Source organism: Neocloeon triangulifer, unplaced genomic scaffold (genome assembly GCF_031216515.1).
Source record: "Neocloeon triangulifer isolate White Clay Creek 2 clone unplaced genomic scaffold, ASM3121651v1 ptg000003l, whole genome shotgun sequence".
NCBI lineage: Eukaryota > Metazoa > Arthropoda > Insecta > Ephemeroptera > Baetidae > Neocloeon > Neocloeon triangulifer.
Window position 1 is genome coordinate 2,650,044 of NW_026775546.1, and position 26,721 is coordinate 2,676,764.

The 26,721-nt window shown below is 36.2% G+C and overlaps 2 protein-coding genes across 3 annotated transcripts; one reads left to right on the plus strand and one right to left on the minus strand.

The window, feature by feature from the left end:
- Nucleotides 1-564: 564 nt before the first annotated feature.
- LOC132192928 (D-3-phosphoglycerate dehydrogenase) lies at nucleotides 565-4,976 on the plus strand. The gene is made up of 7 exons (XM_059613167.1): nucleotides 565-726; nucleotides 1,444-1,595; nucleotides 2,053-2,118; nucleotides 2,326-2,479; nucleotides 3,502-3,634; nucleotides 3,773-4,062; nucleotides 4,213-4,976. The coding sequence occupies exons 1-7, from the start codon at nucleotides 598-600 to the stop codon at nucleotides 4,813-4,815; spliced, it is 1,527 nt and encodes a 508-aa protein (XP_059469150.1). The 5' UTR covers nucleotides 565-597; the 3' UTR covers nucleotides 4,816-4,976.
- LOC132192929 (parathyroid hormone/parathyroid hormone-related peptide receptor-like) lies at nucleotides 4,965-26,693 on the minus strand. Of its 2 annotated transcripts, none has more exons than XM_059613169.1 (12): nucleotides 26,653-26,693; nucleotides 17,500-17,551; nucleotides 17,164-17,385; nucleotides 16,503-16,655; nucleotides 11,318-11,412; nucleotides 10,257-10,419; nucleotides 8,742-8,901; nucleotides 7,443-7,570; nucleotides 6,957-7,042; nucleotides 6,698-6,842; nucleotides 6,205-6,501; nucleotides 4,965-5,670 (listed from the first exon to the last, which is right to left on the minus strand). In XM_059613169.1, the coding sequence occupies exons 2-12, from the start codon at nucleotides 17,506-17,508 to the stop codon at nucleotides 5,629-5,631; spliced, it is 1,500 nt and encodes a 499-aa protein (XP_059469152.1). In that variant the 5' UTR covers nucleotides 17,509-17,551; nucleotides 26,653-26,693; the 3' UTR covers nucleotides 4,965-5,628. The 2 variants fall into 2 exon arrangements, with proteins under 2 accessions (XP_059469152.1, XP_059469151.1); XM_059613168.1 differs by having other exon boundaries at nucleotides 6,951-7,042.
- Between the last annotated feature and the right edge of the window lie 28 nt (nucleotides 26,694-26,721).

Consider the following 26,721-nt stretch of genomic DNA (forward strand, 5'->3'; position numbering starts at 1 on the left):
ATTATTTATTAATAAATCATTAATGTAAACTTCCTCTGGAAATTTTGAATTAAAAATGGCTGTTTGCTTACAAAAATATTTTGTTTTAATTAGGAAATATATTTTCCTTGCTAAAATTAAAAGTTAAATTAAATTTTCTTCACGATCAATTTATAAAAATTATAGCAGTTTATACTTCAAGAAATTATCACATGAAAAAAAATATGAGAAAAACAAAGAGTAAAAAAATTACAAAAACAAAGTGTTTTCAATTTAATTTTTGTGGCGCATCGGACTTTGGCCTCTGCAACAATATCATATCTCAAAGTGATTCACATCACGAAAAAAATAGTGCGATTACAAAAAAAAAAGTGTGAAATTTTCCTTCTTGTTTTCTTTCGTTTTACGCCTTTCCACGTGTTTATTTTTACTTTTTATGTGCATAGGAAAGGTGTTTTTCGGTTTATTTGTGATGCGAGTTCTTGTGCTTTTTGTTATTTATAAAAAATAAAATGCGCTTCTAGATGCTGTCGTTGCATTCTAGGGCCGGGGCGTGCGGAGAGGGGAGGCGGTTAAAAGGTGCTGCCGAGGCTCCGCGACCGGACACAAGTCGCAGACATGAGACTGGACAGTGTGCTCATCAGCGACGCCGTCGACCAGGCGTGCGTCCAACTTCTCAGGGACAATGGCATCCGGGTCACGCTCAAGACCAAAATGCCACTTCCAGAATTACTGGAGGAAATCAAAGTGAGTTATTAATTTAAATTTTATTTTTAAAAAATAGTTTATTTTTCCTCTCCTATGAATTAATAGGAAAAAAATTGAATATAATAATTTAATAATAATAATGTAATTATTTTTCTTTCGCGTGAGTTAAATTTAAAATCTTGCAAATTTTGCTAACAACATATAAATGCTAATCTTGCAGAATAGATTTATCCTGTATGTACTTTTTTACAATTTTTTTTCCATTACGTAATCATAAAGCCCATCCATCAGGAGTCTCTTTTGATTAATTTTTCTCTGGAAGCATCGAGCTTTATGTGCTTTTCCATTATGACTCATGTGCATATGAGTCTATGAAAGATCGAACGACCAGAGCGATTGAGCAACAATAAAAAGCGTCGTGTCCGAGGCCCTTCGTCGCCCGGTAAATAAAAACACCTATGACGTTTTCTCGTTTGTTCCTTGTCGCATATAATAATAAAGAGGCGCAGTAAAAAAATAAAAGGCCGCGACCGAGAGACTCGTCTCACTCAATCCAATTATTATACGCATTTGCGGCGACGATTTGAGGAACATTAAAGTAGTGCCCCCAAGCAGTCTAGACGTCTTTACTTTACACAAAAAGAGGTTTCGTTCGATTCGTTCGACGAACCGGATTATTCCGAATACGCTGATGAAGCAAGCAAGAAGAAGAAGAAGTCGTGATTATTGTACTCAATTTTGTGCTGCCGTTTACAGAAACACGACGGCCTGATTGTGCGCTCGGACACCAAAGTGACCCGCCAGGTGCTGGACAATGCCCCCAAGCTCAAGGTCATCGGCAGGGCGGGCACCGGCGTGGACAACATTGACCTCGAGGCGGCCACCGCCAGGGGAATCCTCGTCATGAAGTATGAAAATAACATATCAATTAATTCTTTCCCAATTTTTTCCTCAATTCAAATAAGAAAAAGATTACTTTTTGCTTAATAGACTTGAGCTGGGAAAACGGCACAAATTTGTAACCTTATATTGAATATTTGCTGATTATTAAATAATAATAAATGTATAAACATTTGTTTAAAACGGCTTATTTCGTGTAATTAATTTATAAAATTATTATTATTATTATAAAATTAATTGAAATTTTTCAAAAAGTAAAAACTGAAACTTGATAAGCAAAATTTTTGTATTAGAAAAAATTAAAAAGTGTGTTTTTTGAAATTAATTAATCAAATTTTATAAAGATTAACAAAATACCCCGTTAATATTTGAAATTTATTAATTAAAACTTAATTTTTGTTACTCTTAAAACTTGTGCAGTGCATTTTCACGAAATATTGTTTCATTTTGTCCTTTATTTGCTAGCACACCTGGTGGAAACTCAATCAGCGCCTGCGAGCTGACGTGCGCTTTGATATCCAGCCTGGCCAGGTAAAATGCAATTTTCACATCTTGATTTTATTAAAACCTTCCTTTTTAATTAAAAACACGGTCGCTTCTGGTTTGCCAGAGCGCGAAATCATGTAAATATGAAAAGTCCCTTTCTTCTTTGGAATGAAAGGGGTTCATGGCATACTTGGGCGACGCGCGAAATTAAAAAGAGTGCTGCTGATTAATTTAGCCATTCTCTCCTTTCAGGCACGTCTCGCCGGCGAGCTCGGCGTTGAAAAAGGGCAGTTGGGAGAGGAAGAATTACGCGGGCACCGAACTCTACGGAAAAACTTTGGCCGTTCTGGGCCTCGGTCGCATCGGCCGCGAGGTCGCCGTCAGGATGCAGGCGTTCGGAATGAAGGTGCGACTTTATTTTTAATTTAAAAATAAAACTCGCCAAATTGGATTTCGACGAAAACAAAAACTTTTAGGTCATCACAAGTGGGGTGAGAGAAGTGGCAGCCCAGAGTCAAACCGCACACCACTCGCCGGCCGAAAGAAGGGTATACAAAATTCGTGAGGGTGGTGTGTGGTGTGCTGCTCTGTGCGTCCCTTACGTGCGTGACCTGGGCTGTTCACTCTCTGTGGCTTCGGACAAAAAATATGTTTATTTGTCTGAAATCAGCATGCCAATAAAAAATAAGTGGGTTTTTTGTGTGGAAAACTTTGACAAACGCGTTTATTACGCAACCCGTTCAACACAAAAATTTCCATTTTAGTCATTTTTATTTTTACGTAGGAGACTGTTATTCGCGATATCCAATTTTATATATAAAAAAAAGATTCAGTTCTTCCTGGTAAGGACGACTTTTAAGATGGTTATGCAACATGTAATACAAAATATTAAAAGCCACCCACTCTCTGGCAAGTATACTGATCCGATTATTTATTTATAACTTTGAAAGGTTTTTATCATATTTTTATTACAGCAGAATAGTCGACCCATATTATTCTTTTTTGCTCAAATATAGTCGCTTTTTTAACAGGCTAATTTTAGACGGATCAAGAATATGCGACCAATAGATATTTTTTTTTGTAAATTCAAAAAAAAAACATGCAAATTCATGTAGATTTTCAGACGATTCAGATTTTAAAATGGGTTTCAACGGTCTTAAATATTTTGGGTTTTTTACAGCACAGATACAAAAATAGCTCTTCATCATTAAAATTTCTATTCGTAAAAAAATGTAGGGGAATGAAAACCTGTCACAAAAACAAATTTCTTTTAGCTTTGTCTTGAACGGGTATTTCTTCCTTAGAATATATACGCTCATGAAGGGCACACTTTTGAATTTTTATGTTTTGTTATAATCTATGTACGTAAAAATTGATTTTTTTTTATTTTCGATCAATTTTGTTTAAACTTTGGTTTGATTTCTACAGACAATTGGTTACGACCCTATTATCAGTGCCCAGGCTGCTCGCGAGTTCAATGTGGAGAAAATGGAACTGGAACAAATTTGGCCACTCGCTGATTACATCACTGTGCACACCCCACTCATTCCTCAAACACGAAGTATGTAAAAAAATTAAATGATAAAAACAATGGAGTTATTTTAAAATAATTAACTTTAAAAATTTAAAAAATACATGCTAAAAATTCCCGGATTTTTTTTTTGCAATTGTTAACTCTTTTGTATTATTTTTTTTAAAGATCTGATCAACTTTGAGGTGTTGAACAAGTGCAAGAAGGGCGTTTACATTATCAACGTGGCCCGTGGCGGCATCGTCGACGAGGAAGGTTTGTTGCGCTCCCTTGAGTCTGGACAGTGCGGCGGAGCGGCGCTGGACGTTTTCACCGAGGAACCTCCAAAGTCTGAAGGTCTCATTAGGCTGCTGGAACACCCCAGGGTGTTGGCTACGCCTCACCTGGGTGCCAGCACTGCTGAGGCACAGCAAAGGGTTGCCGTTGAGATTGCAGAGCAATTCGTCGCTCTTACGAAGGTCAGTAAACAAATTAGATTTTTTTTAATAATCAGGAGAAAATTGAGAAAATGTTTATTTAAAAAGTTGGTGACTGCACTATTGACTTCTATTATATTTAAGATTAAATGTTTTATTCAAAAAAATTAATTATTTTTGTAAATTATTCAGGGTGAGGCCCTTTTCGGAGTGGTCAACTGCCCAGCCCTGACGACGGCCGTCCAGGCGAGCACAAAGCCGTGGGTCGACCTGGCTAAGGCGCTGGGCTCTTTCGGCCCTTCCTCAGACTGCACCGTGACCGTTCAGACCTTCGGGCCAGGTCTCGAGCGCCTCTCAGGTCACCTGGGACCTGCAGTGCTGGCTGGCATGCTGGCCTCACAAACCGCCAACCTGATCAACGCACCCACCCTGGCAAAGGAAGCCAACCTGACCGTGCGTTCAGAGCACCTGCACGGCGAACAACAGCAGGGGCTTCAGGTCAACTTCAGCAACGGGAGGTGCGTGAGGGGAAGCGTGGTGGAAGGGGTGCCCTCCCTGCTGGCTGTTGATGACGCCCGCTTCGGCGATAAAGGCGTCGAGCTCGGCGGCAACCTGTTGATGCTGGATGGCGTCACCGACCTGGCACAGGTCGTGCACTCGGTGGCCGCCAAGGGGGTGCGCATCAGCAGACTGGCAACTGCACATGCGGGTAGGGGTTGCGTCGCCGTCCACACTGACGCACGCGTCGACGGCGCCGTCGCCGGCGGACGACTCCTAGGACAACTCACCTTCTAACTGATTTTTAAATTAGAGACAAAGCAGATGTGCCTGATGTCTATTTTAACTTTTAGAGAATATCTTGTAAGATGAGTTTAATTTAAAACTTCTCCTCTAAAAAGTCTTGTAACAATTCAAATATTTGAAATAAAACGATATTGTTAATTGGACAAATCACAGCACATGAAGACTTTATTTTCTTCGACGGTCAAGACAGGTAGATGAAATGGAGATTTGGTTTCACACAAAATTAATGACTTTTTCAATTATTTCAAAATCTACAAATGCCCTCATGAAGTTTTTTTCCTGCAATAAATTATGAAAATTTGATACATTGAGTTTTGTGCTTATAGAATTAATTGTGGCAAAATATAATCATTAATTATCTTTTTCAAAATTTTTTAAATTTTTTTAAGTTCGCCCAGACAGAAAAATATGGCAGACAATGATTTTTCTGAAGGCAAATCTCAATTTCAAAATTTATATAATTGTACATATATATGACACGTAGATATATCACATTTATAAACGGTTATTTGTATAACGACATAAAATATGAACTCTGAACACATTTAATATTTATAATATTATATTCGTAAACAGTCAACGACTAGAAAACACGGAAAAGGGCGAAATGCCTGAGTTTGGCGATGAATTTTTGTCACATATTTTCTAATTTGACGGCGCGTAGAGATTTTCCAGCTCGCCTCTTTGGCAGGAGAGCGAAAAGTAGTGCGAGGTTAATTATATTATTATAGTTTTCCGCTCGGTTGGTTAGAGATCTTGTGCAGCACAACTAGATTTCTTGTTCCAGAAACGCACGTCCCGGCATCAAATCTCAATCACGGCCGCTTCCTCCTCACACTCGCACGCCTACACAATTATAAAAGTTCAAAGAGAGCTGCGAAAGTTAAACAGGAAAATTCTGGCTTTGCGAGAAAAATTATTAATTGGTACAAGTTCGTGTTAAAAGGGAGACTCAAGAAATTCTTTCAGCCATATAATATGTACGAATGTAATTGGGACTGAGCAGTTTCAAATCTACCTTTGAACGGCGCAATATTTTTTTCTTTGGTGAAAACTTGATACTCAAGGGGTTGGAAACTGTTACTATTCAGCATTTTAAAATTTAGGTTTCAAGTATAAGCTTTTCAGACTGGTTCAAACATCTGAAATTGCTTTTGGAGCTTACTTTGCAAAGTTTTGAGCCTGCAATTAAGTTTTTTCTGATTAGCATCCATTTTGGTTGCTTATTTCTTTGAATCTCTGCAAATAAAGTTATATTCTCTTTCTTCCTCTTAATAAACCCTCAAGAAATCTAAAATTTATAAATTTCCATTTCCCAAAACCTCTCCAGCCTCTTGAAACTTTCTTTCTCGCTAAGGAAAATCAATTTTGCAAACTTACATCATCGCAGCGGCACCTCTTGGGCTCATTTTCTCGCCTGGCAGTTATTTCTTCGCAGAGGGGCACGCAGACGGCAGGTCGTTTAGTGTCGATGGCGACCGCCCTGCGACACTCGATGGACACGTTCGAGGTGGCGTAGGAGCTGCGGGACCAGCGGAGACGCCACCCGCGTGACGAGTTTCGTCCACCCTTGCCCAGGCTCTTCTTTTGACGCCACGGGCTGCGCATCCACTTTTTGGACAACTCGGTGCGCACCTCTGCGTTCAGAAAGCAGTACAGAACCGCAACGCAGAAACCCTGATTTACAAAAAGATATTTCAAAAACTTTTTTTCAAGATGAATACAATTTTTCAATCAAGATCAATTAAAAAAAATTGAGAAACAGAAAATTTGAGAGGTAAAAGAAAGGAAAATGAAATATTGATTACTTATTCTCCTTCAATCAATCTTAATTTTCAAAAGTTAATAATTAATAATTAAAAGTTCAATCAACCTGAAAGGAAGAGGACACCTGGTCGGCAAACAGCCAGAGAAGTTCCACATTAGGGTTGTCCTTGGTGAAGCACGAGAGCACCAGCGACAAAACGTACTGCACTCCAAACAGCGGCACCAACACCAGAGTCGACTTGGCCCATTTTCTAGTTTTGAATAATTTTATTCAGTGAGATTAGAGATGCAATTTGATGAATTGAAAACACCGATGGAGTTTCACGGGATAGTTAGGGAGCAGGTGGATGATATCTCACCTATACCTGTATCTGCGGGTCTCCTCGGAAATGCACGACTTGAGCTTCAGGAAGAGCACGCGGATGATGTTGAGGAAGAAGACGAAGTTGATCTAAACATTAGCAAATGAGTGTTTAAAATTTTTTTATCAAAATCGTTGACACGTTTATTAATTAATTTTTTTAATTTAATCAATTTGTCGAAATGAGACTTTTAAGGTTGTTAAAGCAATAAAAAAATAAGGTTAGAAACCTTTTCTTGTGCAACTTTGAACGTTTTGCAGTGCTTCATTAAGCATTTAAATTGCTTTCCAACGCCCACACGACATACAAACTTGGCAAGAGACGTTTCAAAGCTTAGCTGTGTATACAAAGACAAGCCAATTTGCAACAGAAAAATAAGCTGCTTGCGCAATTTCTTTCGTCAGTTGAGTTAATTAAGAAAGAAAATCGACAGTCGTGTTGTTTAGCCTTCTGAATAGATTGCAAGAAAACCTGTCATTGTTTGCTCACCAGGATAGAGACGACGATGGGAATTCGGATGATGAGGGAAACGTACGTGCTCTGCGTGGTCCAGCAAAAGTCATTCTCCAAGGCGGCGCGAATGATCACCCACGAACCCACCACCACCACTGGCATACCTGGTAAAAAACGTGTCACAAAAAAATTAATAAATTTGAGAAATGTTAATATTTCAAATGCGTTTCCACATAAAATCAATTTTATAAGGTATTATAAATTAGTGTATTTGTTTTCCATGATTACTATTACTATTCATTTCAATTTTGCCAGACTTTCTTTGAACTCAAAAATTAAATATCGATTTTTCAACTTCCTCATTCTAAAAGCTTACCCAGATTGAAGAATCCTATCAAGTGCGCAAGTTCCATAAATAAAATTTATCGTCAAGCAATTCTAAATTTAGTTCTTTGCAGATATTTTTGATTAAAAATGAGCTCAACATTCGAGATTTTTGTGCAATCTCTCCTTCTGAATGCAAATCTACGGAGCGATTTGCATTTTTGCTTTGGCGGAGCAAATCCTTTCCACGCTGCTTTCTTCCTCTCCTATGCCTGACCGATCGAACGGCGCGCGCTTAATCCGCCTCGCAAATCCTCTTAACTCTTCCATTATTGCATTTTTGCGTTATTATTTCTGGCCCGGCACTACACAATTTTTTCATGTCCTTCGCCCGGAATCCATTAACATGACCGATATTAAAATATAGAAAAGCGGCTCTAATTAACAAGAGCTTTTGTTCGCGATGGAAAAGTAGGCTGCCTGCTACGCATAACCGCAACGCCGGTTGCATACATCGCCCGCGGGCAGGCGTTTTGGAAAACAATGGAAGAAAGAAAAAAGAGCCAGCGGCAACCGTCCTAATTGGGTTTCGTATTTTCAGTTTGCCGAATGCTTTTTGATTGGCATACACAATTTCAATGACTCAGAACGCCATATTTCATTTTTCGAAGCGAGCGGGAAAAACTCACAGCGAGCTGGGGATATTTCCCCAGGGGCTACGGATGAAGAATTCAAGGAAGAGAATTTTTGAAATATATTTATTTCCTGCTTGTGTTCGTCGTTTGTCATAATTTTGCCCAAGTGAAAAGGAGCAAGCTGAGTTTATATTAAATTTAGAACAAATTTACTTTTTAGCCTTTGTAGAAACAAATTTAAAAAAGCTAAGGAAAATATTGATATTAAAGAAAGGAAAAATGCTAATTAATAATATATTCTCAGAATAATTTAAAATTCTTTTCAAAGTGAGTGGATTTTTGAAACGTAATTATAGAATAATTGTTTTCTACTCACCCCAGCCGAGAACAACATGGAGAGTGATGGCGCTGGAGTCAGAGAAGAGGGCGAGGAAGATGAGGTTGTGCAGATAGAGGCCTTCCATCAGGATCCACGAGTAATTGGCCACGAGCGCGAACTGCCACAAGCTGGTCACACTCTTGCACGCCCAATTCTTCTGCGCACCGCCGAACAAAAACCATTTCATTATTATTTTCCATCTCCCGGAACGAGGTTTTTAATTTCAGCGAGAGAAGAGAAGAGAGAAAGCAGTGCGTGATTTTGTTGATGGCGCAGGACGCATGCAATCTGGCGAGTATCACCGCATTGACACTTTAATCACTCTGGCTTTGCGGTGCTGCGGGAAATGAGAGAGAAGCCGCGACAGTCCAAATGAAAACGAAGCCAGTGATTGACAATCCACGCGTGATCGTTCAAAGCTTCATTTACACATAAAAATTTCAATAATAATTACTTCAAACTTGCAACCAATTCTGCATATCAAAAGGAATATAAAGTAATATATTTTTTTTTTTAAATTTCCCTTGAAAATGGCAGGATTGTATTCAATTAGAACAATTTTCCTTTAATATACTTTATTTTGAAATAAAAATTGAGAATTTCCGAGGGTTCTGTAAAAAACCAAGATTTTTATTCTTGGTAAAACTGGAGAAAATTTTCATTGATACTGTACAACGTTCAAATCACGATTGAAAAACAAAAAATCGGTAGATTTTATAAAAAAATTTGTTGATCATTATTTTATTACGAGAAAATTCCCATAAGAATATTTATGGAATTGATTTGATTTCTCAAACCATTCACAAGAAATGAAAAGATCAATTCAAGAAAGAAATTTCCTCACTCCAGCAATAATAAACCACTGAGAAGGAAGTTTTTTTCTGAATACATTCTATATATAAATAATTCGTGCCCTCCAGAGCAGCAATCGCTACGAATCTCAAGGAAAATAAAGTGCCTTTCTTTCTCTCTTCTTTCGTTTGTCTCTCACTGCGCTCTCGCAGATATTTGAGTTTCAAAGTTCAATCACGTCGCGAGCAGCTGCCGGCATAGGCGCTCAATAGAGCTTTTGTATCGTGGCCGCATCAAAATTAAACACAGAAAGGAAACTTTCTGAAACTTTGCTTTTAGGCACCAACGACCGATTCTATATTTATATATGCGTAGAACTCTCTCGCAATATTTAACTTTGATGAGAAAAAGTTCACTCCAAATGAATTGCCACAAAATATTGCGTGAAATGATTTAGACGAAAGTGAAAGGCATTTCAAAAGAAAATTCAAAATCAAACTTTTTCTTTAAATTCATCATTTTAAAATTCACTTGTATTAAATTTATCAGCTAAAAGCAATAAAGCGGCCCTAAAAAATTTTCTGGATTAATTTCCACTTTGAAAATCTCATTTAAAAGGAAAATTCCATTGCTTTAAGTATCACTTATGGGAAAAAACTTTTTCTGGGTATTTACAAATAAGCTTCAGTAAATCTAGGTGAAAAATTCGATTTAACAAACCTCTTGCTGGCTGAAAAAGGTGTCATTGCCCTTGACCACGATGTCTGAGTCCATTCCGACGCCCTCAATGAACAAAGAGTCCTTCAGTAAGCCCATGGAGGCGCGCAGGATGAATGAAGAGAAAAGGTGCATGTGAAGGGTGTTCCGGGGACAGCGGAGTTTTCTGAGAAAAATGGAAACAAATAGCAGGAAAGACTGAGTGGTGCGGTTTCCACGAGATTTGCGGGGTGGACGTGAGTGTGCATTAAAATTTGGACCTGCGAGAGAGAGCTGAGGGATTTAGCCCACGCGTGTTTGTTTTTGGCTACTCCAAACGGGCGAGCACAAAAAAGGGTACGAGAAAAAAAAGATAAAAAGTAAAAGGGCGGAAATTATTTTATCTTGTTTGGCGGGTGGGATTTACTTGATTTTAATCTGGCTTTCAGGAGATATTAAAGAATGGAAACCGTATTTTATATTATTTTTTTTTGCTAATTTTTTTAATTAATGGAAAAACATGATAATTTTTCAATTAAAAAAAAATTAATAATAAACGGAAATTCCTTTAATATGACCAAAGTGGAAATCGCTATTAGCAAATTGGCACCCCCTAAGCTTCGAACCAGAGCTTCTTCGGATCGAGGCTCACTTACTTTTCCAACCAACAAAAAATTGCAGCGGGAAAAATATATTTGAACCTTCATTTAGACACTCAGGGTCAAAATTTGTCTATCAAATTTCAAAGCCATTAATAAAATTTAGTTAACTTTAGCTTTCAAGAAAGCAAGTAATTACTTTTGTGAGCTTTTATTGCCTCATTGAAATATTTCTTAGATGAATAATTGGTATCTGTAAGGTAAAAAATTTGTTTGGTTTGTTTACACGAAGTTAAAATAATAATTCAAGGCAAGTAAAGTATGGTCCAGTGAGCATGCTTTGCTGTATAATTAATCAAATCAAATACACTCGGCTTGGCGCCAAAGGACGCAGGCGAGCGGACGAATTTCGCACGCAAAATGTAAAGGTACAAATAATAATAATGATATGCTTTCTCGCCACGGTCGGCGGGAAAGGAAACTCACTTTGTCGTTGCTAAGATACCAAAGGCGATCAGCAGCGAGAGCAGACTGAAGCCGAAGCCGACGTGCACCACCGGCTTCAAAATCGGCATCCACGCCTGCAACAAACACCAGCCAATTCAGTTCTCCGAGTTTCGGGTTCTCAAAGAAGGTGAAAGAAAATCCGACACCCGAGCCACGTTTCCTCGGTTTCTACCTCCCCTATTTTATTTCCATCTCTAAAACTTTAAGTCAACAGAAATTTCATAAGCTTATTCAGTCGTTTCATTTCAGCCGGAGCTATATTTGATTTTTTTTAAAGTAAATTTGAAAAAAAAAATAAGATTTTTTAATACATACAGCAGTTTGAAAAGTTAAATACTTTAAAATATGCCAGTTTCAGCTTTCAGGATAAACAAATTGCATAAAATTGTTTTGAAAAAAAAAATCAGGGGAGAAAACAAAAATCTATGAAAAGTTTTGCTTCAAATGGTTAAAATCTTGTGAGAAAAGTCAATCAAAATTTAAATAATTTTGGGTTAGAGTGAAAATTAAGAGAGACAAATCATTTAATATTTCAAGCCCTATTGTATTGTCTAAACTTACTCTATTTTAGTAATCAGAATCAGGAGAAAAATAAAAGTAATTTATTTTATGAATTGATAAAAGAGCTTTAACTAAAATAAAGAACGTAATATTTTAAATATTTAAAAATTTAGCAACTTTTCAGTGTTTTTCAGATTTGTAAGCATTAGTTTGTAAAGAAAAATTACAATGAAACAGTGAACGGGCTCAAAATATCTACTTTGTTAAATTAATTCTCAATATTAAAAAAAAAAACATGGTCTTACACGATTCATCAAGAAAAGCCGAGTTAAAAAAGTGAAAAAAAACGAACTATTAAATTAAGTGTATTTCTTGTTTTTTTTTTTCAGTGTACAATAGATATTATTTTCTCTTAAAGTGGTGAAATTAAAATTTTATCAATAATTATTAAAAAAGTTTAATTTTATACAGAGACTAAGGAAACTTTCGAGAACTACATTGTATAATTTAATTCCAGTTTGTAGTTCACTTCACACTGCTAGAGAGTCAATTTGTGCACTTTCTGAGTGGCGCCTGTTCTGCCGGCGTGTAAAAGGCAGCCACTGTAAATTAATTAAGATTCGCACCACGTCGTTTCCTCAAATGCGCGCCACAGTGTGTCGAGAGTTTCATTCGAGAAATGCCAATTAATCGTTTGTTTTTCTCTCTTCAACTCTGTGACACGGCGTGTAAAAACAAACTCGCGAATGAAAATTACGGTTTATAAAGTGCCATTTTCCATTCTCGGAGAGCGAAGACTTGAATGAATCTCTCTCCCTCTCACTCCATCAAAACTCAATTTTCCGGCTCGTGCTCTCGCCAATGCCAATTTCCGAGCGAGGAATTCTCCCGGTCTACCTTCCTTTGTCTCCCACATTTCATTTTTGAATGAATGACATAAATATATTATTATTCAAGTGTGAATTCTATTTTTAGACTCATTCTTGATTTTGCAAAATTACCAAACTCGATTTGCTGTGTCACTCGGAAATGTGCCATCAAGCGGATAATTAATCCGCACCCTCTTCAAACACCTGAGGAACAAGTTGCAAACTGCCCAGGGCTATCCATAGATAATCCCTCTAGATTCGCCGGAAACTGTTTACGAGAGATGATATATTTCCTGTGGGAATGTTCCAACGTCAGGCCGCATCAATAATTTATTTATTTACGAGCTCTCAAGCGATTGAACTCTTGTTATATATTGCTAAGAGTAGCTTATCGTTGTTAGTACATTGATTGTTTGTTCGAGCAGATAAGCTCCTCTATATAAGTATAATTGAAAATAGATTAAAGAGGAACTAAAATGTGGACAACAACTAGATTAAATACAGTGAACAGTATAGTTGCCGAACAGAAAAGTTTAACTTTATTCCTGGTATTGGTATATCCCGAAATTTATTAATATAGTCTTATTTCAAAACTTTGGGGTCCATCTAGAGAGGAAAAATTAAAGCTAAAAATCGCTTCCATTTAGCATGATTTAGACTTCAAAAATGATTATTGGCAAAGATTATAAAAACAAAGTCGCTTTTTCATTTTTTGTATTTAAAGCTATTTAAAAGTTTTTTCAAATAATACTTTACAATAAAATTATCAATTAATATAATTATATTATAGTTATGCTATATGTAAGGGTTATTTTTGAAATGGTGAAAAAAATTTAAAATTTATTCAATCACATTAAATTATAGAACATAACTGAAATCTGAAACTTCGCACCATTAGATGCTAGAACTGGTAATTTTACGGAGCCACTGATTTCATTCAAATATTGCATGATTTATAAACAAAGTATCCATAACCTTTTAAATTGATTAAATCAAAGATTACAAACATATCCGTTTGTGAATACAAATTGCGTGATTAAAGAGATTTGTATAATCAGCAAATGTGGAGAGTAATGAAAAATTTTTAATGGGAATTTTTTCATGAATATGAAAAAAACGCACATTTAATAAGATTTATTGATGTAACCGTCAATAATGCAATAAAATTTGTGGGAAGAAGCAGGTGGGTGTCTCATTCAATACACACAAAAGACGACGAAAGTTTTTTTTTTATGTCTCAAACGTATAAAAAGACCGAATAACCCATTTCCCTCTTTGCTCCCGATTCAATATTGACCTGAAATTTCACTTTGCGCGCATCAAGAGGTTGTTTTTCCACGCGATTGGACAGGCACACGTCATCCGCCCGAGGGAAAAAAATATTTATACGAACCCGACAAAGGACGTACGTGTTAGCAATTGGGGTAAAAGCTGTCGGCAGGGGTGTTTGCCCTCGAGATGGCAATCGCTGCTTTCTTTAGTAATTGTTTGTCCAGCAAGCACCTGCTGCCGTTCCTAATGGTTTGTTGACTCAGATTCAGCCAACACGCACGTGGGTTGTCGCAAAAAAATCTAGAGAAATTGACGCTATCTCTCTCGCCAAATCGGCAGCAAGGTAGAAGAAAATAAAATAAGAGACGCGACGAGCAGCACGTGCCGGTCTTTATTAAAATTCCTCAAACCCACGGCGGGGCTCAAATCACAAGAAGTAGCAGGATAAAAAAAAAAGAATGCTCTCCTTCGCAATTGCTGATTTTTAATTAGGTATTTCTGGAATTCGTTGGTTACATCAATTTTAAATCTTATTTTGCTTATTTTAAGTGTTGTAACGGAAGTTAAGGAAAATTTCGTCGCAGGGTTGGTTTTCCATTTCATAAAAAATTAAGGAAATTTTGTTTTCTCTTATACTTTAAACACACCAATTTGTATATTTAAGAGGCTGTTAAAGAGCACTTAGGGCAGATTTGCGCTCAGAGACATAACACGTAGAGCGACTTGTTGCAAGCCACGATCGATAAAAGAAGGTGGAAGCCAATTCGGGCAAAGCGCCGACGAGGTGCTGAAAGCTCGGCAACAGCAAAATTCAATTTAAAATTCCACACACGCGCCGAGTTGACAGTGAGAGACACCCCTGCGGCTCGAAAATGAAATTGTCGACCACACTTTGAATCAAGTTTTACTTTTAGATCGTAAAACTGAAACATCTTCTGCTTCTCGCAATTTAATGAAAAACAAAAACGCTTTCACTGGAGCAACAGGAATGAATTTATTAATTGAAAAATGATCGTAAAAAATATTGATGTTGAATTTACTTTTGATTTATTAAATAAAAGAGTGGAAAAAATATGTTAAGAAAGTAAAAGAAAATAATTTATTTAATATTCTTTATAATGTTAGTCAAGCATTCTATCAAAATTAAATTTGAACAAATTAGATAGAAGGAATGCAGGAAAATAAATTAGGATCTTGATATAATTTTTTGATCATAAATTTCCTTCTTTCTAATTAGTTATAACTTAATTTCTAAAATAATTTAAAAATTTGAAATAGAAAAGGATCTATTCATTCAAATTAAGGATTTTGCATTTCCAGAAAATTTGTTTGTAAGCGTGTTCCTTTTTTTTTAGGTAATTTTCGGGGAGTGCTTTGTTGTTAAACCTGATCAGTCAAAATTTTGGCATTCGCGTTCCATCAAATTTTCACGTCGAGCTAATTAGCGCAGCATCAATCATTAGAGGGAATTCGAGCGTCGCTGCATGGCTGAGCGAGAAAGAAACTTTGGCCGAAGCCAATTTTCCTCGTGCGCCACCGAATTCGCGAGGGGAAGATTGATGCGAAAAAAACGATCTCTCGTCTGCGGGCATCAGGGAATCTAATTGCTTATAACGAAACCACTGAAACCAGCTCACCCTAATCTGTCGAGAGTGATCAAGTTTTGAGGTGTATGAGAAAAATTTTAAGCTGAGATGAAGAGCAAAATTCTATGATTTAAATAGTTTATATTGTTAATTTGCATCTTTCAATAATTGCTTTAAATATTTTATTTATTATTAATATTAATTAATAAGTATCATAATATTTATTTCATCAAATTCCCCCAATTTTCCATAGTTTTCTGAGATCTTTTTTAAGCAGAAAAACTAGTAGTTCTCAACAACTTTATTTTATGAAGAAATTGCAGAGTTTCATCAAGCAATGAACAACTTTTCTATGTCTTTTGTTTTATTATCTTCTTTTATATTTCATCCTAACAGCGCAAAATTTCTGTAAATTCCAACAAAGGATCGCAAAAGTAAGTGTGTTGCAAGAATTAAACAACAATAAATTTTCATTCCTCTGTTGAAAGTTTTGCGTTGCCTGGTTTTTGCTGTTTCTGCTCCTTTCAAAACCTGGGGGAATTCAGAGGGTTGGATTTTCCATCAAAATTTAATAACAACTCCCCTTTTTGAGCTTATGTGAAGCGCATTTTCTTTTTTGAAGTAGAAAAGGAGCGACAGATGCCGGCAAATCCTCTCTGCTTTAAACGTCTTTGACCAAGGACGGGTTTTTGCCCTTTTCCTCTGACAAGGTATTTACATTATTTTCTTCCTCATTTTTGAAAAATATCGCTTCGTAGAATCCGCCGCAATGTTATTATTTAAAATAAGGACAAAGTTTGTCTTCGTCTCTTCGCTGATCTTTTGACAATCTTTTTTGGGAGAATTTGCAAAACGAGATTAAGATTAAGCAGAGCCGCGTCTCGTCAAAGAACGCTTGCTGTAGTTTCGAGGAAAAAAGTTTTGCCCAAAACTTACCATGGTGTGCGAGAGGTTTGCCATGTCGGCCAATTTGATCACCACTGTGGCCAACGGTGTCTTGTAGCACATTGAGTAGTTGGTCCAGTCAGTGTTGTGCTCTTTGTTGACGAACCAAGAAGAGTCGTTTGTGCACAGCCGACTTGCGTTGCCCTGCAAACAATATAAAAGCGTCCACGGTTTTAATACGAAATTACTTTCAAAATTAAAGATTTCCATAAAAAAAATTAGTAAATGTAGCATTCAAAATTACTGCAATTGACCGAAGCAAATTAGTTTACTGTTTTTAAAACTTAAACCAAGAATTGGGCAAAGTGAAATATTCAAACTTGATATAGGATTTCTAAATATAGTTAATTTTAAGTTAGCAAGAGAACATAAATTCATAAATTTGAAACATCGTTTTCTCAAGTTAACAGCCCAACGAATGATACATTTTTAGACTTTTTTGATCATGTTCTACTTAACATGAGACTTGTTTGAAACAAAAATTTGAGTCTTAAAAAGTCGTCTTTTTTTCAACAGTTTGTTTATCGGTACATTTGAGACAAAATTAATTTAAGAAATCTCTAAATATTATATGAGAATATAAGACTGTCTTGCATTTAATTTATTGATTTGTTTTTAATATGATTGCCATTTTAATATTATTCACTCTTACTTGATATTCGAACCCAGCGATGTAGTTGGCACAGGGCAGCACCACGAGTTGGCCCGGCGGTGTCGCTGGCCAGCACATGATTCCGTCCCAAACCGGTGGGCAGTGGTCCTCGGGGGTCGCAATCGAGGCGTTCAACTGCGTCCTTAAGCACTCGTGGGCCTTCAGCTGTAAAATGCGCGTCTGATCCTCGGGACTAGTGAAAATCGGCCCCATGTTGTCCGTCTGCTCGTAAAAGATATAAAACAAAAATCCTCTTTAGCAACACAAAACTTGAAGTTATTTAATTAGAGGAAATAAATATCAAAGTTGAGGAAGAGAGAAGAAATGTGGGCTTACCAGCTCCATGGCGGTGCCGAGTGATCCGCCTGCTCTCCGCTTTAAGTTTTATCTGAAACAGCAGGCATTGCAGGCTTCAGATTCTCACATATGCTCTATATAGTTGACCCTTATTTTCCCGTGAATACGCCCCCGACTCAACAGAGAAACTAACAGATCGCCAAAACAATAATGCAATAATATCGACCAGACATGATGCTTTGTTTCCGCTGCCAATCAAATATTAAAGTGGACAGATCAGAGTTGAATCGTTTTGGCAACACGTGCAAAGGAGAAGGAAAAATAGTAGAAAAAACAAATTTTAAAATGTGCAACTTTCATCATAGTGAAAGTCTTGTAAAAGATATTTGCTATTAAAATGATTTTTGACCAAAAACACTACAGCGAAATAATTTTAATAAATTTTGTAATTTTGTTTGAATGAAAAAAATTTAAGAGAAACTGCCAAAAAAGGGTTCATTATAAGAAAATTTTTAACACGCAATACAATATTTATTTTTTAATTTTGTGTATATTTGTGTGAATTAATTAATTGGTACTTTATTATGAGAGGTGTCTTTCGATATGTATTTTATTATTTCATTTTTAAATTCAATTTTTATTTTATTTAAATTATTTTTTATTTTTTAGAGATTGATATAATTGAAATTAGAGAATGAATAAAAAAATATCAAAATTAAAGTTAAAATTACAATTGTTTTTTTAAGAAGAACGTGCTTAATAAATCTGCAGTTTTTTTCACATTTAAGCTCCATTTGTTGGCGTAAAAGATCAATAATTGAATACGGAAAGTGTTTCCTAATTAAATTTGAAGAGCTTCGTGTCACCACAAGGGAGCATTAATTTGGCCCGCATTCAGTAAATTTGCTTTCGGAGAGGCGTGGTCGTAGTGCATCGCTTTTATTTATTCGCAATTTGACCTAATTGCGCGGGCGGCTCGTAATTATATTTTTAGCACCGACGCCAAATATACGCATACAAGTGCCACTCAACCTATATTTTGCACACAAATAAAACCAATCTGTTACAACATGTAAAAGTTTGCGTGCGATAAAAAAAACAGTCTATAATATAGCATGAGTTATGCAAACGCCACCTAATTGACAGAGAGTGCATTTTTCACACATTTCCCTACGTTTTATTATTCCGTGTCCCATATTACGTTTTTTACGCGTTGATTAATGAGCGCGAACACAGCAACGGCTCACACTGGCAAAAGGCGTGCAAGTTAATTGAATGAATTGATACCCAAGGGCATAGCATGTGTCGCCTATGAATGCTGTCCTGGGTGTGTGTTTATGCTTACAGCCCCGACTGAGTCGACCGACATTTGCACTTCTGCGAATTTGAAGAGGGTTTTAATGTGCTATGATATATGCGTTTTTGCAGAAATATTAACCGCTTAATTAAAAGTCCCTGCTTATTACATTCTTATTTATAACAGGGCTCACTTCGGTCTTCGGTGGACGGGGTCTTTTTGTTCTTGAAAGTGAAAGTTTTAGGAAAATCTTCGCTAGTGAGAGTTAGTGTAATAATAATTCAATGTTTTCAATTTTTAATGCGGTTTAATGTTTAACCTTAATTCCAACAGCAATTGATTATTTTTACATAATTGTTAAATTATTTGAGAAAAAAATGAATTTTGGGACAAAAAGGCACCACCACTAGCAAGAATTTTAATGTTAGTGAAGTTGGCGATATCGCCAACAGTTTTTGGCATTTTTTTAAAAGTGGGGAAGTTGGCGATATCGCCAACTTCTTTTATCTTAAAAAAGGGTTATAAAAGAATGCTGATTGCGTTCTAGGGGATGCATTTGCTATTATAAATAACCCGTTATGCATTAGACCTCTAGAAGTACATAAAATGTGGATTTTCGCGATTTACACCCTCAAGGCCGGGTTCAGCCGCTTTCTAACCCACCCCGTTCGACACCCTTGACACCCTTACATAAAAAAACAACCCTTACATCGCGGCTGAACCCGGCCTTCTAATTTAATTATTCACCTGAAGGTATTTTTATGGTGCCGACTACAGTGAAAAATCAGTTTTTCGCGATTTACACCCCCACGGCCGGGTTCAGCCACTTTCTAACCCACCCCAACTAACACCCTTGACACCCTTACATTAAAAAACCACCCTTACATCGCGGCTGAACCCGGCCTTCTAATTTAATTATTCACCCGAAGGTATTTTTATGGTGCCAACTAAAGTGAAAATTCAGTTTTTCACGATTTACACCCCCAAGGCCGGGTTCAGCCGCTTTCTAACCCACCCCGTTCGACACCCTTGACACCCTTACATAAAAAAACAACCCTTACATCGCGGCTGAACCCGGCCTTCTAATTTAATTATTCACCCGAAGGTATTTTTATGGTGCCGACTAAAGTGAAAAATCAGTTTTTCACGATTTACACCCCCACGGCCGGGTTCAGCCACTTTTTAACCCATCCCAACTTACACCCTTGACACCCTTACATTAAAAAACCACCCTTACATCGCGGCTGAACCCGGCCTTCTAATTTAATTATTCACCCGAAGGTATTTTTATGGTGCCGACTACAGTGAAAAATCATTTTTTCGCGATTTACACCCCCACGGCCGGGTTCAGCCACTTTCTAACCCACCCCAACTTACACCCTTGACACCCTTACATTAAAAAACCACCCTTACATCGCGGCTGAACCCGGCCTTCTAATTTAATTATTCACCCGAAGGTATTTTTATGGTGCCGACTACAGTGAAAAATCAGTTTTTCGCGATTTACACCCCCACGGCCGGGTTCAGCCGCTTTCTAACCCACCCCGTTCGACACCCTTGACACCTTTACATAAGAAAACCACCCTTACATCGCGGCTGAACCCGGCCTTCTAATTTAATTATTCACCCGAAGGTATTTTTATGGTGCCGACTAAAGTGAAAATTCAGTTTTTCACGATTTACACCCCCAAGGCCGGGTTCAGCCGCTTTCTAACCCACCCCGTTCGACACCCTTGACACCTTTACACAAGAAAACCACCCTTACATCGCGGCTGAACCCGGCCTTCAAATTTAATTATTCACCCGAAGGTATTTTTATGGTGCCGACTACAGTGAAAAATCGGTTTTTCACGATTTACACCCCCACGGCCTTGTTCTACTGTGTTTTTCTCATCTAGCATATCAGCTGTTTGAAATCAAAATTATTTTATCAAAATTATTTTCTTGTTTTGATTTCCTGGATAACGAAAAAAACTTACACCCTATGAATTTTTTTAAGAAATACAATAATTATTACGTCACACATTTTCCAGAATTTTGATTTATTATCTTAGCAATTTTTTCAATTCATTTAATTTTTATTGTTGTTTCTTAAAATTGATTACTTTTACATATTCCACTTCAATTATCTTTTGGGAATTTCATTTTCTTGATATAAATTTAGTAATTAGTAAATTTAGTATTTTAATCAAAAAATAAAATTTATGAAATTTATTATGAAAAAATTTAAAACAAGTCCGGGGCAGGAAACACAACATATATACATTTATAAAATTGGGTAGAGTTAAAAAAAAAATCCTCATTCAGTACCATGCTTATCAAAATATTTCAGATGAAACCATCAAGAAAATCTCAATCTTCTCAAATAAAAAAAAACAATTTAAAAAATTGGAAAATAGAAAATTCAAACCAGACTGCTACAAATTGAAAATTTGACTTAGAAGTTTATGAAAAAAAATTATTAGCAAAAAGGTATGGGTTGCTCTGGGTGATGCTAACCTGTATTTATACGTCGACTAAGAATTAATAATTAAATTGAATAAATTATATGCTTTTATTTTGAAACTCATTTGAGTACAACTTCAACTTAACTAAGAGAAGTTTACGAGGCAATTTTCAATGTGGTGCGCGACAAAATAAAGTTAAAGTCTTTAACTTCATTTTCGAATAGTCATTAATACTAATGACGCGATTTTTGCACTCGGCCAGGTGGTACTGGGTGCCTTTCTGACCGCATAGCAAACACACACAGGAATCACTTTCGTCGTAGTACTACTGTTGTCGCTTGGAACTATTGCTACAGAAGTGAATAGTGTAAAGAAAAATGTAATGCATATTTTTAATTATTAGAAATTTTCTTGAAATCTTCATTTCAATTGAATTATTTTTAAGAAAAAAATCCAGATATGAAAATTACAGTCCGGAAAGATAATGCACATAGTCAACCCCGTAAAGTTAAAAATTAATTTCTTGTTACTTTATCAAATTTTATAAGACAAGGTCTTTGTCAAAATTTTCGATTTTAAATTATTTTTATTAAGATTGGAAATTTTCAAGTCATTCAAAATTCAAAAATGGATAATCAATTTACAGCGGCCAGCGATTTGTGGAAATTTTTTTAATACTTATATTTAATTGTTAATTAAATATTTAATTCTCTAATTTTTTTAAAAATTGATAAAAAAAACCGATATTCAGGTGTCATCGGCACCATAAAAATACCTTCAGGTGAATAATTAAATTAGAAGGCCGGGTTCAGCCGCGATGTAAGGGTGGTTTTCTTATGTAAGGGTGTCAAGGGTGTCGAATGGGGTGGGTTAGAAAGCGGCTGAACCCGGCCGTGGGGGTGTAAATCGCGAAAAACTGATTTTTCACTGTAGTCGGCACCATAAAAATACCTTCGGGTGAATAATTAAATTTGAAGGCCGGGTTCAGCCGCGATGTAAGGGTGGTTTTCTTGTGTAAAGGTGTCAAGGGTGTCGAATGGGGTGGGTTAGAAAGCGGCTGAACCCGGCCGTGGGGGTGTAAATCGCGAAAAACTGATTTTTCACTGTAGTCGGCACCATAAAAATACCTTCGGGTGAATAATTAAATTAGAAGGCCGGGTTCAGCCGCGATGTAAGGGTTGTTTTTTTATGTAAGGGTGTCAAGGGTGTCGAACGGGGTGGGTTAGAAAGCGGCTGAACCCGGCCGTGGGGGTGTAAATCGCGAAAAACTGATTTTTCACTGTAGTCGGCACCATAAAAATACCTTCGGGTGAATAATTAAATTAGAAGGCCGGGTTCAGCCGCGATGTAAGGGTGGTTTTTTAATGTAAGGGTGTCAAGGGTGTTAGTTGGGGTGGGTTAGAAAGTGGCTGAACCCGGCCGTGGGGGTGTAAATCGCGAAAAACTGATTTTTCACTGTAGTCGGCACCATAAAAATACCTTCAGGTGAATAATTAAATTAGAAGGCCGGGTTCAGCCGCGATGTAAGGGTTGTTTTTTTATGTAAGGGTGTCAAGGGTGTCGAACGGGGTGGGTTAGAAAGCGGCTGAACCCGGCCTTGAGGGTGTAAATCGCGAAAATCCACATTTTATGTACTTCTAGAGGTCTAATGCATAACGGGTTATTTATAATAGCAAATGCATCCCCTAGAACGCAATCAGCATTCTTTTATAACCCTTTTTTAAGATAAAAAAAGTTGGCGATATCGCCAACTTCCCCACTTTTAAAAAAATGCCAAAAACTGTTGGCTATATCGCCAACTTCACTAACGTAGAATTTTAACATGTAAAATGTTTTGCAAAAATTGTAAAAATAAACAATAATGATGAGGAAAGAGACGTTTCCAGTGCAGAATAAATCAGCGAGTTATTAGTAGGTAGAAACTTATCTTTTAAATATACATGAATTTTGTGCAAAAGGAGCCCTTTCTGAGATTTCCAGACACGACAAATATAAAGAAAGCTCCAAGACGTTGGTTTTCCTTTTCAGCGCAAATATTATGCATGAAAAGAGGCAGTGGAAACTGGAAAATGAAGAAGTGTGAAAGCAGCATTTGAGCAGATTTTATTCACAAGATTCTTTATATTAAATATTTGCACAGTAAACGCAAATGAAATATTCAAATTTGGTGATTTTTCTGCGCTAAAAAAGAGAGTTTAATTATTACAACTCTTGCTGCTGATCCCTCTTTATACCTGTTCATTTTCAAGCTCGCCAACGTGGCACTGCGTGGCACATTCATTGCGTTTTTAATAGAAATGGAATTTTTAACGCTGACTAAGCAGGACGGAATGAGAGGATCAGTATCGATTTATGAGATTGAATCAAATCCTCTATTAAATGTGGCAATTTCTAAATATCGTAAATCGTAAATATTTAAAATTGATCTAACTATATAATTATTTTCATAACCGTTATTTAAAAATTGAAAAAGTTTCAAACCAGAAGATTAAATTGTTTGAATTTTTATGAGTATTTAATCGCATAATAGACGCAATAACAATAAATCTAAATTAATTTAGCAATCTATACTCATTAAAATACTAAGCGACCACCCAAAGCTATGTCCGTTTGGAACTCTAACAAAATTGACTGCCATTCCTATATTTGGCCCTAATACGTGCGAATATTGACTTAAGTCATTGAATTTCACCGTTTGATTTATATCCAGTTTGTGTTTTGAATATATTAATACCGTTGTTGATCGCACCACGAAAACAGAAATTATAACGAGCTATTTTCGGCTGCTCCGCTGTCAGGCGCACCCGCAGCCGTCATCTCTGTACGCAATGTGTGTTGCGGATTTACCGGCAAACCCTACTTTACTCATTAGCCGCCGGTGCCGCTTTATCAGGGAGCAGCAGAGATGCATAAGCAAATTGTTGTGCGTCAATGAAAAGGAAGAGAACTATCAGCTCTGCTCTCTCTATTGAGCTGAAATTCCTAAGCCATTGGAACGAGAGACATAGTGTAGAGTCGATAGCAAAAGTTGTGCGGAAGTTCAAGAGGTTTAATTACGAGCGCGAGCTTGTTTGTGAAGCGGCTTGTTAATTGGGACGCCAGACGCGAGACACGACTCTCTCTAAAGTCGTTCGCTCGCGAACAAATCTCATCGGAAGGGCAAATTGGTAAAAAATAGTTAACACAGAGGAGCTAAATGTTCTATAGCAATCCAAAATAAGTTCACCCCATTGAAAAAATATATATTTACAGAAAATTAGCGAGGCTTTGAAAATTATATTTTATTGGTTTTTATAAAAATGAATTGAAATTAAAATAAGAATTAACTAACAATGAAACAGATAAATAAATATTGAAAATATTACAATTTTAGAGTTTCGTGTACGGTCTTGGAAATAATTAAAGTAATTAAAATGAGCTATAGCAAATTAATGATCATTCTCTAACGATTAATTTTTCAAATTTTGAAGAAGTTGACATAACAATGAATTATATAAACACAAAGATTAATAAAGAGTATGTTTAAAATTTTAATTTTTGATATTATAAATATAATTTGGAATAAGTTTTATAATTAATTATTATGTATTTTCAATATTCATAAATTATCAATTAATTATTATTATTTATTCTTTCCTCAAACTAATTGTTGCTAAAAATTGAATGTGAAACAATTGTCAAACTAACAAAATAATATTTGATAAATTAACAATTATATTCGATTCCAGTTATTTTCTCCAAGGAAAAAGTGGCATAGAGTCATTTAACTTTTAAAGTGCTTTTGTATTTTGTTAACTTGTGCAAAATACAAAAAATATAGTCTAATAAATTCAAGTAAATCTGATTTAAAGCACCCAAAAAACGATCAATAAAGCAAACAAAAGCAATTACCAACTAATTTGAAATGCTTTTTTTGCAAGCATCTCCCAAGAGAAAATATAAGCAGCGTTTAAATTAATACAATAGGTCAATTCTTATTTTTTTTTTTTTTACATTTCATCTCTGCGGTCTTTACAACAACACAGGCGCGACATTTAACAAAGGATATTTATTTAGGAAAAGCTGAACTGCATGAGACCTTTCCTTGTATACTCCCGCGTGCCATACTCTGCGCGTGGGTTTTGCCCGGGACTTGAGCACGCCATTTTCGGATGCAGATTTTTAAGTATAATTTTGATGCGGGTCAACTTTTGCTCTTTTGCAAAATCGACCGACTGTAACTCTCTGACACAAAGTAAGCTTGGCTTTGAATCTCGATCTCTTCGGTTATATAAGCTTTTCAGCTTAGAGTTCTGGGAATTTTGCCTTAATCGTTCTGCAGATTTGAATACATCTGCTTCAAATCATGATCATAATTAAAGGCCAGATGCAATTTCACTATTTGTAATTGCCAGTATTTAAAAATTACAACAAACCCAAAATGAATTATTCATTTCAATCATTTCTGATTTTATTTTCAGTCTTTAATGGTAAAAATTTCCAAATGTATTTTGCATTCTAATTTTCCATGGAATCACTATTTTATTTGAATAAAAAAACATTATTTAGCCCTAGCCTCATTTTTTTCATTTATATTTTCTGATTTACTTCTTCTTTTCTGGGCAAATGAAAATTCACCAGCTTGACCAGCCTGACAAAAAACTTAATTTTTAAAATTAGACATCAAATGAATAAAAAATTATACTGTAAACAATATTTTGAATCAAATAGGTGTCCTTACAATTAGTCAAACTTTTCAGCTGCCTTTTTTAAATCATCAATTTTGAATTTTATTTTACTAAATATTCATTTTGGTATGATAATTAAAATGAATTTGGTAAAATGCCTTTTTGGTATATTCATCGGCACAAATTTAATAAGCAAAAATGATATAGAACTCACATCAAAGCTTCAATGTTTTTTTTTTATATTTCTGCACGACAAATAACGCGAGGAAGGCATACATAGCACTTTTATTTTTATTTTTTACATCACAGTCCTCTCGTCCTCTGACAAGCTTTTAACCAGCAGTCAGAATCAGAACACAGTTTTTTCTCTCTTGCACCTGTCATAAGCTTATCTCCAACATTAGAGAGCTAGGATAACATTTTAACGCTTTATTTTGCAATGAAATTTTTTATTTCGAATGAAATTATAATTTTAGTAAAAAAAAAAACTTATAAATTTTGATAATGATATACGCAATCCGTGAAAATAAATATTCCACATGTGTGCAATTGGGTGACGCGAATCGGCTCGTCGAAAACAAGCTGTTATTGGTGACCATGTGACCCTGACCCTGACAAACAACACCATACTCATTCAGATGATGCAAATCAGCCGGAAAATTATTATTCAGATAAAACAACCTTGCAAGTTCGCAGTTGAATGAAATTGCTTCCGAATAAATTTATAATTAAATTACAAAAAATTTTGAAAAATTAAACTAAAAACTATGCATAAACTCACCGGTGGAGACCTACGCGAGTTTCGCCGCTCGGAGGCTGAACTTGAACTGAGCTGTCGCGGCGCCGACTT